Genomic DNA, 15,409 nt, shown 5'->3' on the forward strand with positions numbered 1-15,409 from the left:
TTAGTGCAGTGTACTTCAGTGTGACTCCAGTAACTACTCTAACTTTGGAAAATACATCCTTGAAGACTGAGTCATATCATAGAAATCCACTCATTCACAAGTAATCCACAGCACAAATATATTACGAAATAAAGAAATCACACAGAGAAGCTGAAAACGGTAAAATTTGACAGTTCTTGTTTACGTTATTTATTTTTGAGATCAGGGTTCCTTTTCTTCCTTGAGGATATCTTCCCAATTTCATGAAGGAGGAGGCCAGGCAGAAGAGCTCAAATTCCTCTGCTCCTAACTCCAGTCTTACTCAGATCTCCCTGTGTTTAACACATTGTCCCATGCATTCTAAAATAGGTTTAATTTTAAATTATTTACTTTTTAAAAACTGTACTGACTTAACCTTTTATCCTTACACCAATGAGAAGTACAGGACTTACCTATCCCTTCAGAAAGTAGATACTTCCTTGTAGGCTACACTGTAATACTTAGAAACTTCTTAATAACCTTAAATAAGAACATGGACCAACAGATAATTACCTGTCAGCTTTGATCCTTGCCAGCAGAGGTTCAAGCCAGCCTACCGTACATTCACAATGAGCATCTAAGAAGGTGATGACCTGGCCTTTAGAAGCAGCAGCCCCCTTTAATCTGGCTCTGATCAATCCAGAACGCTGTTCCATTCGAATCACGTGAACAGGAACTTTTAATTTTTTCACATAACTCTCCAGTGGTCTTTTCAAGAAGTCTGCAAAGAATGATCAAATGCATGGAAACTGTCAGTTACAAAATACAGCTTTTGTGTTTGGTGAAGAGACTTGAATTAAAAGATAACTCCTCGCTTTTCTACCACTTTCCTCTTTTCTGAGCTAGTTTCCTCTGCTGCTTATTCTTCATTTCATACTATGCCCTTTTAGACCTCTGTGTTTCTCTTGCTAGAGAAGTTCTTCCTTCTCCTCTACCTTTCTTCATTAGGGAAACAAAAATGAAGAGTGTAGGATGCTTACATAGAAACTTGATGAGATAAGACAAGATTTTATTATAGAGTAGATATGACTCTTACTTTCAAAAACCTATGCATAAACATTCTTGGGCATATAATTATCTACCATGAAAGTAATGAGCTGACTAACTGAACAGAATGAATTAACTCCTACAGTAATGTAACTTACAGATAATTTCTTTGCAAGCAGAGTTTAAAACCTGACCAAATCCATTTTTCAATTCTGATTTCTCTACATTTGTCTGGATAAGATCTTTCTTATTAAGTTATCACTATAACACCTAAAACCAAAAATGGACATAATGAGCTACATGTAAAAATAATATCTGTATCACAAACAAACCTGTTTATTTGATGATCAAATTAATCAAAATACAATAGCCATAACTAATGACTACCAAATGCCTATAGACTCAAAATGAGTTGCAGTACAACAGATGACAACAAAATTTCCGATCACTTAGTACAGCCTTTGTCCATCACAAAAAATTAGAAGTAATACCAAATGAAGAACAAACAATTGAGAGTGAATGCAATTGACACAATTGATATTGTGTATATTTATATAAGCTTGTCACATAAGCTTGTGTAATAACATAGTACAGATTTGAAATCTGTAATAATAAAGGCAAAATAAATACTCTTATAAACACAGCTACAGAATGTATTACATGATACGCTCAAAGCACACAAGAGTTGTACAACAGTGCCCAGTCTGTAGTAGGATTTAATTTAAGAGTAAGTCCCTCATACAAGAAAATGTATGACACCAGAGGGAAAAAAGCATGGCATGAACTCTTAGTGGCTGTCTTGTAAATCTCAAGAGGCAGAGCTGACCTGAGGGTGATTACTATTCCTTACTATTGCTCTGGTTGAACGAGCTAATTCCCCCCTTTGCATTCTTGGACTGTCAGTAAAACCCACAGAAATAAGTTGTGACACATCTTGGAAGCTGAACTGTGCTAGAAGAGCCTAAGAGTTTGATAGATCTTAAATGTTTGTTTCCAGAGAAACTCAAAACAAGTTAATTTTTGTTGTGCATATTAGCACAGTCTCAAACAAATGGTTAGTAGTACAAACCAATTTTCTTGCCTGAAAATTTTGCAGGCCTTCTGGGGTTTAGCAGAGTTCATTTGGTTGACTAAGTCTGCAGCAAATATAGTCTCACCTGTTTACTACACAGCTTTCCAAAGTCACCAATTTAAAAGAACTAGCATTATGGTAATGTTTATAGCTTAATGTGTATGGCCTCCATGATTACACAGAATATAAAGGTGAAGCTTTTCTCTCTAAGCTAATCTCATCAAGTCACACGGATCTACATGTTCCTCTGCACATTTCAGGTGTAGTACTGAATATTTTAAAATAGTTTCAGCTTGAAGATGAATGAATATGAGCTGTGACATTGGTCCTTGAACACAGTTACATTAACAGAACAATGGTTACATTCTGCCAGGAGGAAGAGAGAGATTTCAGTAATACAACTGTTGTCAATCAAGAACAAGCATGAAAAAAAAAATGTTTTAATTACACCACTGACAGTCATGCTCAACACAATGCATATAAAAGTCTTCAGTCCTACCTACATTTTTTCTGTAGAGCAGAAGTATTTAATGCTTCTACTAATCCTTTCAAGTACTTTTCAAAAATTTATCTTTCAAAATCAATCAAGAAAATGTGTGAAGTGTACTAACAATGGCGGAGATCAGTTTAAGAACAGTCCTTGTCCCATTTTCACCCATGTCCACAGAAAGATTATGAACTAGCACCTTGTCCAAAGCAGTTCTGTTAATAAGACTACCCAGTTAAACTGGTAAGTTTCTTTTAAGGGAAGACTTCTTGTTTTTTGTTTGTTTTTCTTTTTTCCTTATCAAAAAAGTATTTAAAGTCTTTTAATGCACATAATGCAGTTTGGCCTACTAGAAATGCCAAAATTAAGTTTTAGAGATTATTTTCCATGCAAATCAAGTGGGTATATTTATATTAAATCCTATGTTAAACACTCAAATGAAAAGTTTTATGCATTATAGTGTCAGATGTTTGAAAGTGGCCTTTCAGTGCCAGCTGAGTGTCTAAGTAAGTTTTTAGCATTGCCTCACGCACTTTAGAGAGAGCAAGGCTCTGATAATTCTGATAAGACTTGCAAAAAAAAAAAAAAGGAAAAAAGCCTTCTACTTCCATAATAATAACAATTCATATATTTTCAGAGAAATAGCTTTCATTTAACTCTTTCTGCTGGTTATTCCTTTCATAAACTTTCAAATACATCCAGTAAAAGTCAAGTAAGCATGTAAGTTAAAAAATAAATGGACAATTCTATTACTGGGTCACACTTGCATTATTAGAAATGAAACATTAAGTTTCAAAGCATTTTTATTAAGCTGCAATAAAATACAGATTTACCATATATAACCATGCAAACACACATATAAGAAATGTGAATTGTTTAGGAAGACATTACTTTCAGAAATTTAGTTGTATATATATTGTTTTGACATGCATCTGTATAACTAACTTCTCTGGGTATATTCTGTCCTGAATTAATCTGCCTACCACACTTTGCCATTCGATGCTTGACCTAGTTTGAAGTACTGACTAATTCTGATTTCTTCCTTTAACCTTTTTTGTAAAGTAGTTAACAGATTAACATTTGAAAAGAAAACATGCAATTCTGATCAGTAACTAGAGAAGAAATGTTAGAGCCATGCCTTGTTTCTCCAAAGCTTTTCTTTGCAGTGTAAATAAGTGTGTGATATTATGCAAATTCACTCTTCTAAGAGCATGACACTGGCAGGTACAAAGTGTGCTTCAGGCAGACTGAATGCTTACTTTATTCCAATTAAATCCACTCTGATGCTGGAATTCAAAATACACTACTCAGGCTGAACATTTTATTTTTCTGGAAAAAAAAGTCTGCTGTTTTAATTCAACACAAACAGAATACTTAAGTAGCATATGCTAAAGCCTTCATATTTCCAGGCATCATACCCTTCAGTTCTGTTTAATGTAAAAGCACGTTTACTGGAAACATAAGTTTTTGGAAAACAAAGCATAAAAAAACAACTTTCAAGTAACTGATGAAAATGACTAGAAGTAAAAGATGCCTGAGTGATCACAGACTTCAAAACTAAATATAGGAACACATTCAATAACACCACCAAAAAGAAAGTCTGAAATGTTACGGCTTTCAGTTTAGAATGAAGCTACCTTAATTTTATTACCTACCTGAAACAAACCAGAAACAGAAAATATATCTTAAAAAAAACACACGCATTTTTAAGTGGACCATAATTTTGCTTCATAACGAAGACATAACTAGTCATATGATAAAACCATTTGATTTTATTTTTAAAAAGAAATTGAAGATTCAAAACATTAGAAATATTTCCCTACATTATTTGAATATTAGCTTATTCTATTTCTAGATCACATTGAAAGCCGACCTGTCACAGTTAATCATTAGCGGTGATCTGAATCACCTGCAAAGGACTCAGTAGACAAATGAAATAGAGTGGACTTGCAATAAGCTTTGTTTTTCTAGCAAAAAAAAAATAAGTATGCAAAAACTCATCAACCAAAACTGCTGCCTCTATTTCATTAAGGAGGCCTACACCTTTACAGTAACCTGATGTAGACACTTAGAATCCAAATATCTGCATCTGTTTTAAAAATAGGATTGTTCCCCAGGAACAACCAAGGGAGGTGAGTGAGCAGTTTCACACACATTAGAAGCAAAGAAATCTAGAACTTTTACATAAAGGTTGATTAACCACAAGAAATTGAAGGGTGTGGTTGCAAATTTCCCACAAATGAAAACAGTGGAAATTTGACCTTTCTAAAAGCAAAAGCTAATCACAACTCTCATCTCATCTGGAACACATTCATGGGGTACCTTGCCCTTTGCATGGGCATTCCTCTTCTTCCACCAGATTGCAGTTGCTTTTCAGGCCCCTGCTTCTTTCTCCAGATTGCATTGAAATTGGCTAAAGAGGTTCAAGTTAGTATCGGGTGAGAGACCAAGAGTGAGCGTGAAAGAGAAGAAAGGAACATGTGCTAATACAAGTGCAAACACAACCTGAGTGCATGAGCTCCTTAGGTAAACAGGTTCGACACAGCTCAGTTAACTGGTATGATCTTTCTTTGCTCAGCTCCACAACCAGTTGTACTCTAGAGCTACATGGTCTGGAATAGGTCAGTCAATATGCTAAGGCATCGTACATACATACATACATGCAACCAGAAGAAGCAGCTCATGCTTTCTACTATATCAGGTAAGAAGTGCCAAACTCCAGGCCATAAATTCTTCCTAATCTATTAAATTCTTCAGCTAAACATGCACAAAAACCCCTCATTAACTATTGCAATCCATGCACCATAATGCTACTTCGACCATATGACCTGCAATCCAGTGTCTCTTTTCATACATAGATCGTTTGGACACATGTTCAGACAGTCACCCATCTTCTTCTAAAGTTGGAATTAACATAATAACCAGAACATGGATTTTGCAGTATTGGAATCAGAAACATCAAGCTGAGATGTCAGCATGCTGGGTGCAAAACCCCTGTAAGTTCTCCAACTAAGGCAGGGGAATTATTGCTGATACAGGTAAGAGCCTATAGTTGCTGACTTTTCTAGGGGCCTAACAGCTTTCAACAAGGAAATATATTTGAAAATGATGACTTTAACATACCAATATAGAAATACTTTAGATTAGAAAGACATAATACCCTCTCATTCCCATATATAAACACAAGAAAACAATATCCCTCAAGTTACGCTTTATAATCCACACCGAGAAAAATCAATCAAGAAACAAAACAACTGTAAAACAAGATGAACTGTCAACTAATGTCTAGAATATTCTTTTTATTTCTACTATACTGGAATTTACAAAAATCATTGAAAAGCAAAATCTAAATGAAGCTATACTAAGAAAATCAGCTTCAAGTTTTGTCCATTAGTTTCGTTAACATATGTAAAGTTTTATTCTGTAGCATGCAGTTTTTCATAGTCAGTGCTCCAGATGAAAACTGGAATCTCTTACAGCATAGAAACTGAATTGCAGTTTCTCAGGAACTGAAAAATCAAGACTGATCACTCTGAGCACCAAGTTTGATGGTGGTACTGATAGTAAATCAGGGTACTGATAGTAAATCAGGGTACGTGTGAAGAATACGATTGTCTTTGCTATTATTCATTGGGTGTCTCAAGTTTTCAATGCCCTCCAGCCTTAGGAATGTGTTAAAAGTCCAAACGCAAAACATGAAAGCTGCAATGGGACAAACCCACTAGAAACCACAAACTCTACAATGTCAACAGAAAAGATAACAGATAGATAAATTTGTATTAGTTTTCAGAGCAGAATGACTCACCTATAACTGAGAATGGGCATTGCTTACCATCCCTCCACCCCCTCCCACCTCACTACAGTGTTTTGCTGAGCAGAGGTAAGCTCGTAGAAAGTCAGCTTCAATTTTTGAAGTAAAAGGAACTGCAAGCTACAATATCTGTAAGGTATCAACATTTGTCCTTACCTCTTTCGCTGGCATCATCGACGAGTACAATTTCTTCCAGCATGTGCCGCGGTGACCGGTTTATCACACTATGAACAGTTCGTAGAAGTGTGCTCCAAGCCTCATTGTGAAAAACAATGACAACACTTGTTGTGGGAAGGTTGTCTGCATACACCTTTGTTTTACACCTGTAAGCCAAAAAAAACCCACCATGTATTTTGTAAAGGTCAAGCCTTCAGTTAGAACAGCAAGGTTGAAGTTAACTTCTAAGTAACAACAATAACATTATATCAATTGCATGCAAAGTGTGACAAAGGAAGAAGTGGTACACAAATTAATATTTACACATTAAAAAACCCTTACATTTATGTATATACATTTATGTATTCCATCCTACCACTCAGAAAAGAGAACCTTCATACAATAACCGATACTGGAAATGAAAGGGATATCCATACTACTAACAGGCACAGATGACAGCAGAATATTTATTTCCACTACCTCTGTTTTGTGAAGAGTAGCATGTCCAAATGCTAATTCAGGCCACTAATTTAGGCCTGCATTCCCTCAGAGGTCAAGAGGGAAACTCTAGTACTATTACGGGGATAGAAGTGAAAAGGGAGAGAAATACATGAGATGAGAAATGGCAAACTTATGAAATAAAGAGTATATATTGAACAAAAACCAAGTGATTCATAACTAGAAGAGGTAAAGAACTGTTGACACACTTGATGTTTGGGAAAAGCCAAGAGTACACGCACGCTGCCTATAATACTGGTGACTGAAGTATATAACTTAATTTAATGGGTATATATATATTACACAAAGAGTGCTTTTTTCCCCTCCCTATCTTACACATGTTAAAAATGCTGTAAAGGTTGATCAAATTAAAGAATTATATTCACGTTGTAAAGTTAGTATGGGAGACCACAAGTTTAACTCTCCTAAAAGCATACACAGGACGTGCAAAACATACATACCCAAAACCCCACATGCAGTCAGTATTTTACACACTGCAACACTATTATAAGTGATATTTTCAGTATCTCATAGAAAAAAAAAAAAAAAACAATTTGAACATAAATGCTCTTAACAATTCTGCTCTACAAAATAACCACACCAATTTGTGTGTTCTTTGCACAGATCTCTTCTTCCTGCCTATTCAAAATCAGATGGACTCATAAGATGCAATGTTACTGACTCCTTTAAGATCCAAAGTTAGAGATGCATACAGACCTTGAACTGAAGGAGCAGCCTGTCAATACAGGATCACAGTATCAGCATCTATTCCCACCCTTTGGAAAAACCAGTGACACCATGAATGTCAGCCAAAAGCAAGCTCCCAACATTAATATTTTATTTGCTGGATAACTTCGTTAGCCAGAGAGCTCTAAGCAAGAGCAGCTTTCGTAACACACAGGCATTTCAGCTCTGAGGTACTGACAAAAACCCAATGTGAGCCAAGATCCCAGAAAAGATTAATAAGTCCAGGTGTAATTTTGAAAGTATCTGGAAGATCTTCTGTGGAATTACGTTTCCCTTCTGAGAATTGAAACAGCAATATCTTTGAAACAGCAACTGTCCTCAATATTATACTTGTCTACAATCACAGCCGAATTTAATTATTCATCACACTGAAGTGAGTGTCAAAATCTTTAGAGAAAGTGCTCTCACATCCCTGTGATTCTCAATTTAATTCATGTATTAAGAAAATTTGTGAAGTACTCCGACAGATAAAGTATTATTTCTTCAGTATCACTTGAGAAGTAAAATAGCTTTTGGCAAAGATGCTATGACTTTCAGATGAAAAATTCAATACATAGGACTATTTTATTTATTTTTTTGTCTTTTTCACTTGTTCAGCCAATTTTACTGCTCTAAAACCAAATCCTCAATATTTTATTCCTTCTGCAGCATTGTTCCCGAGACCAGAAAATTAAGTTTCCAAACGTAGACCTTCAGCCTCAGTAGAAATGCAATTCTGCCAGTTATTCCTGTAGTTTTTGACAAAATATTTGTAGCAAAGTTGAGAGAAATCTGTTGGCTGTTCTCTGTGAAAAAGCATAACAATGTCTCATTCAACAGGACTACCCTCCTGGGGTGGGCACAGGATCTACCATTGAAATACTAAATCTCAAATCTCCAGCCTTGCCTAATTTGGTTTTACAGAAGATTTTATTTTACTGAGCTCCAGACCAATGAATTCATATAATAGAAGCTAGCCAAGTGATGAGGCATTACCATGCTAATAAGCCGTTCCATCATTTTCAGAATAAATATATTGAAACATTTACGACCCATCCTTGAAGGGAAACCTTTTAGCACTAACAGGCCTGAAAGGTGTAGAGGAGGTTTACAAGAACACCCTCTCAGGCGTCCCCACTGCCTGAGAAGTGCAGAAGGCGAACATCCTCGCTTCCACAACAAGACGTCCCTATCCTCTGCCACAGAGATCAGCCCTTTCTAGGGTAACACTTTCAGAGTGACCTAGACTACTTTGTCTACCAATAGTTAAAAAGACTAGCACAGGTGGCAACACAAGCATGTTTCATAAAAAGTGGTTTGGAAGTTTTCGTTTGCTGTTCTAATAAACCATGCTTGGTTTAAAGCTATTTTGAGACGATTTATTAATACAAGCAGGATAAAGGAAAGAACAAATAGCGTGGCATCTGATTTTTAATACTTCTTTCTCCCGCCTTCCTATATATACGCTTTTTCTATATATTTGTACATATTTGTATGTATTCACAACAATTAAAACATGCTTTTAATTTTGAAAATATTGTCATACACTCCTTCCCTCTGGGGACATATTGCTGCAGAACATAAAACAGAAATAGAACAGTTGACACCTGTGATTAGAGCATTAGCCTTCCATGCAAAACTCACATCTTCTCCTTACTAACATTTAAATTAAGATTCCCTTTTGTCTCTCATTTGAAAACAAATTACCCCAGAAAGGGATTACTACAGATTTTAAAGTACAGCGTTAGTTTCAACCAACTGTTAAGCAACGTTACTAACCATCAAGGGTGTGACACATAGGGAACGAAATAAGGGAAATCTGAATTTTAATTCACTACTGATACATTACGTTCCTTTTGTCAGACCATTCCTCAAATGATTTTAAAATTGAGTGCATAATGTTAGGAAGGCATGCCATCTCCAGTAATTTAATGAAGAATTCAAACAGCAGCTGAGAATGCCTACTTCACATAAAACGCATCCTCCTTCCCTTAATCTATGGCATGCACCATGCAAGCTCCTGGCTAATGCAACTCCATACATTATTTAGGTTGTGGAAACTCCCTCAAAATACCAGATATTTTAAATGCTAGCAGTGACTTACTGCCCTATTACCCAAAACCACAAAAAGAGTAGGCCAGACTACTACAACATGATCAAGACAAAAATCCTGATTAATCTCATTTGTTGACATACACATTCCAATACTCAAAATAGTATATGTTCTTTATTCTACATCTAGTCTCTTTCTTAGAGGTGGAATCTTCAATTTCAGCTGCACAAGGTCTCATATTCCTCCCCAATGTTTGGTTTGTTGCTCTCATGTAATTAGGAAAAAGGGGAAAATTAATTAGGAAATGAAATGAGAATTATCCAAGGTCTTTAGTGTCCCCATCAAAATCTGATCTGAAAAAAAAAAAAGTTTACAAGCTACACTTTTGAAAGTTGTTTTTTACAAAGAAGCCACAGGACAATAACAGACGTGACTCAGCTCTGACCTCTGTAAGATGCCAATACACAAGCATTGTTCATTGAATTTCACATTTTTGCAATTTTGTGCCATATATTAGAATTCTTTGGTCTGGTCCCTTTTTACTTAGTTGGTTACCCGTAGGTCTTTATCCCCTCAAGAGCACAAAGCAGAGCAACAGGTCCAAACCTTTTATTAACTTGAAGTTTAACAGACTAAAATCAAAGGAAGGAGTACAGACCATAGTGTATGTGTATAACACTGCTAAAGAGCACCAATGACAGAGAAATAAAGGTTGTCCCTAACATCCTGTAGCATGATTTCAAAAATTTTAAACCCATTATGCAAGTTTTTATAGTGGAAGACCAAAAGCAACTATCAGTTGTGTTATTCTTCTCTATTGACACAACTTTTTGTGAAGGTGTTGAATCATACATAGAAGATTTATATTTTAGATAGGGAGAAGTATCTTAAAAAAAATTTAGGAAATTTTTATTCAGTAGATTTGTGTAAAGCGACTTGATAACAACCTGATACTATTCCAAATGCATCTGAAGAGATGCTGAATACACCTCTTTTCTCTTTCAGTTCAAGCTACAAATAGTCTGCAGGAGATATTACAAAAATAGCCTCAAAGTGACATCAATTTTATTTGGACAGAATTGCTTTTCTTTAGTTGTTAAATCTCAGAACTTAAAGGCTGTTTTGGCATAATCTTCCAAGGAAAAAAAAGAAGACAACTCCTATTAATTGAAATAAATTTCCCATTCCACCTGCTAAAAGAACTTTGGTCAAGGAGTAAGTGTCCATCATAACACTTTGAGAAGCTGTATAAACCAGGACTACAACTGAAGCTTCTACTTGATGGTTAAAAATAACAGCCAACAGAAGGACGTTTCTGTTAAAAAGTATTAATTGTACAAAGCTTTGGAAGATTTTTGTTTGTGTGTTTCAACTTTTCGTTCTATACTAACAGATATTTGGTATACAAGATCTACTGTTTGCTAACATCTAATCCATCCATTCAACAAAAACATCCTCTGAACTCTGAAAATTATGTGTGTGCTCCATGCCCACTTCTGTGGAATAAAAGATTAAGAAAAGAACAATGTAATTCTACCTTCAATTAAATGTAAAAAGGACTATTCAGAATAGTTGAAGACTTTATAATATGCAAGTTTTCCACAGTATCCAAGTAGCATTCATGATCCTGTCAAATTACAGACTGAAGCATCTCATTGTTACCAGCTCTGCTGGAGCTAGTACCACAGTACTTAGTGCCACCAGCAGCAGCACTGCAGCCATCTCAGTTTACAGAAGCTTGTTCTTTTATAGACCCTTTAAGTATTCATGGCTCAGGAAATTTGCTGAGCTGTTAAGTACTAAGGTGAACATCTTCATTTTGTGTTATCTACATCACCACAACCATTTACTCCCAACCCTAATTCACACCTAGCAGAACTGGAACTCTCTTCTTGGATGCCACTGAATAAATGAGGAAAACATACTTCACCACTGGGACGGAAGAAATCTACTAGAGGATCTTAAATTATCCTTCATTCACATTCCTCAGAAGATGAAATTCTTCTGATACCTATATCCAAGATGCTCTTTGCTCAATGCCTCTTTCATGTTACTCTTGGGACTTTCACTAATACTTCAAATATTATCTTAGCAATGCAACTCTGCAACCATCTCCTTACGTGATAATGCTTGGCATTTTATCAATACTATAGAATTGGACAATTTATCTAGAAATTATCCCTAAAACTCAAGATGGTGTTCTACATGTGCAATATTGTCATATCTCAAGAGACAAATATTTATGACATTAGCAATGATCTGCTTGCATACCCTTGAAAGTCATGCCAAATCTTTTCAGAAAGTAATACAATAAAAAGGAATTTAATATTCTAATTGAACTTATGTGTTTGTGTTTCATAGACTAAAGAATTGCAGCCAAAAAAAAGCTACAAACATGCTCTTTTAGGGAATCAGTTATGTACTACCATGATGTCTATGGATTAAGAGACAATGAGGAAAGCCTCCTTCAGAGACACAAAACATTATAGTTTTTGGTCATTTTCTAGACAGATGTCATACCTCTATTCTCATTAGAAATGCATGTTAAATACTATACATCAGATCTCTACCTCTTCTGACCTGCCAAGACATTATTCTCCACAGAAGAGCAAAGAGAGGGCAAATAGAATATTTTTTTAAAAAATTCGGAATTGTCAAAAGTTACCTGAAAACCAAGGATGTCACAGACTCAGACGCTACCCAAGCCCCTATTTTCTATATCCAGTATCGATTTTACGCCCAGATTTCACCAGCTTTCCAACAGAAAAAGACATGACCAATAAAATAACTTTCAGTGGGTCAGAAACGTTAACAGCAGTTAAAACACTTGTGCAATCTTTGTTTTCCAAACCCAGCACACACAACCCAGAGCATGCTGACGAAGGACAGAGATGGAACGCAAGCAAAAGTATCTGCTGCGCATTGAACAGACCCACTAGAGCTCAGAGCAGAGCTCTCATGTGCACTGTGCTAAGGCAATGCCAAAGCATTTCTGAAAGCTGCACTAGAAACAAAAGAGGGAATTAGGGGGAAATGTATTTAGTCATATTACAGACTGAGTCCAATCTTTTATCTGCATGCTACAAGTAAGAGTTATGAATAAAAACTGCTGTTTGAAATCAAGTGCATCTCTGAACTTAAATTTGACAAAGGAACAGAATCACACAATCATCTGAGTTGGAAAATACCTTCAAGATCACCAAGTCCAACCATCAACCTGGCCTACTAAGTCCTGTCACTAAACCATATCCCTTACTGACACATTCACGGATCCCTTAAATACCTCCAGGGATGGGGATTCCACCCTGTGCAGACCATTCCAAAGCCTGACCAAATGGTAAGCCTTACGGCAAAGGCCAAAATTTATATCCATCTTGTGCTGAAAATCACGTTAGAGCTAAGTTTTTGAGGAAATGCTACACAATACAGCCCCTAGAATAAATCTGTTTAATATTACTGGTGCAGTACGAAGAGCATAATCTTTAGTATTGAAATAAACTGGAATCTCTGGGAAGTAAACATCAGTATCCTTAGGCTTGAAAATACGCTTATTTTCTATTGAGGTTACCAAAGTTAATGACAGATCACTAGAGAAGAAAATATGAGTTCCTGTCATAAAACCCCAGGATTAAATTAATATCCAGCCCATCTTTGCTGCAGTGCTGTAAAAATATCAACGCTCAGTTGTTTATCTGTCCATTTGCCTTAAGTTATACTCTGCAACAAGTTAAGGTAACAAAGCTGAGGCACAGCTCTGCACAGTGCAAAGACTACCTGCTTAAATCACAGGTGAAAACAGGTTTGAAATAAGATTCAGCCTCACCCTGAGCTGCTGATACTGACCTACATTTCCAGCAGAGGATAACACCCCTGCAAGCAGAGGCAGCAGCAGGAGTGCCAAAACACTATGATCAAGAGTCATGTTTCTGGTAAACAATGACTTAGTCTTTCCTGAATATAAGTAGCAGCATCATGACATCACCAAAAACAAGGGCATTAATAAATCTGCTTCCAACAGAAATTTTACGAATACCCCAAGTCCCCAGACTGAAGACAACTCAGTTGGATAAAGGTCTAATCTTCACACAGAAGCAACACAGCCAGAAGGTTTAAAAGAAATACTTCTGAGAAGGAGGGAATCACTGCCTATCAGAATACACCACACCTCTTTTCAACACAGAGTTTGCATACAACCACAGTTTTAACTTGTGGCTGTACAAAGAGAAAGCACTGCAGACAGGTTTGCAACAAGTCTTCTCACTTCTGAAGAAAGCTGCTTCTTCCAATTAAATCAGAACAATTTTTTTTAAAATGAGATCTTAATTTCTATAATTCATATCACGACTCCAATTAGTCTTTCTTAATAGGTGCCTTGAATGCAGGCAAATCCCTTACTCTTATTTAAGCATTTCCATTCAGCCTGCTTAAGTGTCTGCCTTCAATAGTATTACATAATTTACCTGACATCAAGAGTATGAAATTTTCCTTTCTTCTGATTTCAAAGATTTGGATATAAGAAAGGTCGCATTATCTCATGATTCAAGTAGAAATCTTCTTTAGACCCTGGAAACAAAATCCAAAATGGTCCTTAAAACCATTGTGGTTACAGAATTCAAGCAGAAGTTCACAATAGAATTACCTGCAATTGACTATTTTTCTGATCTTGAAGTGACCACAGGAAAGTACTTTTTGAAATAAGAAAAAAAGAGTTCTGTCCTCAAAGACTGAAATTAAACCTTAAATTCTCTAGCCAAATTATTTTCTGTACTTAACCTATCCACTGGAATAAAGTTCACAATTTTAATCCAAAAATGGAAGACACCTGTATCTATGAATGAGATTGCTAGGCTTGTGTAGATATGCATGCACCTGCGTAAATGTGTGTGCATATGTGTATGCCTATAGATAAAAACAACAGCTTACACAATGCAAGCACATTTTTAGTTTTTTTTTTTTAAAAAAAAAAAAACTTTCTCTAAGAAAAAGATTTATAGGTAATTTATCCAAGTAACTCATTAAATCAATGTGAACATTTCCAAATGTTGATTCTGCACTAGGCCAGTAACAAACTAAAAGCAACACAAGAGCCAGATTAAAATTGTCCCTGCTTTGAAAGACAACTGTTATGTCTTTAATGCCTCACATGCTTTCAGAGTTTCAGCATCACTTTGCTGAAACTTACACAATTTTTCAACAGATCAGCAGACTGCCTTTGCAGATGCCAGGTAGATTAACAGTCCAAATTTCTAGCTTGTAACAAAACATAGGGCACGTTTCTGAAGTTTTCCACCACCTATCTTCACAACATTGCTCTTTTTGATTCCCTTTTATGTCACTATTACTGAGGTAAACAAATACCAAAAATTCACAAAGCGTATAATTTATGAGGCTATTTAAATCCCCATGACTTTATGGTGATTTTAATACACATTTTTAATTTTTTTCCCCTCCATGTTCCACCTAAAAAGGTGGAACTGTGGGCTGCAGCTAAAGCAGTAATCCCCCTTTTCACCATCACAGCTCTGTCCCATCCCCTTCTTTGCAAGGGGTCTGGCAACCGTACAGGGGCTGGGCGTGTTGCTGCAGTTTGCTGACCAACAA

The 15,409-nt window shown here is 36.1% G+C and overlaps 1 protein-coding gene across 4 annotated transcripts in view; it reads right to left on the reverse strand.

Moving 5' to 3' along the window:
- The window catches only part of GALNT1 (polypeptide N-acetylgalactosaminyltransferase 1), an 83,001-nt gene that overhangs the window by 17,340 nt on the left and 50,252 nt on the right, over positions 1–15,409 (reverse strand). For 3 of the 4 annotated variants that reach the window (XM_066992615.1, XM_066992614.1, XM_066992613.1), the window contains 2 exons: positions 6,532–6,698; positions 532–739 (listed from right to left, as the gene is read on the reverse strand). In XM_066992615.1, the coding sequence (XP_066848716.1) occupies positions 532–739; positions 6,532–6,698 (375 nt within the window). Of the gene's footprint in view, positions 1–531; positions 740–6,531; positions 6,699–14,268; positions 14,288–15,409 lie in introns of those variants that run through there. The other variant, XM_066992616.1, reaches the window with a different exon arrangement.

Source organism: Anser cygnoides, chromosome 2 (assembly GCF_040182565.1).
Source record: "Anser cygnoides isolate HZ-2024a breed goose chromosome 2, Taihu_goose_T2T_genome, whole genome shotgun sequence".
Lineage (NCBI taxonomy): Eukaryota > Metazoa > Chordata > Aves > Anseriformes > Anatidae > Anser > Anser cygnoides.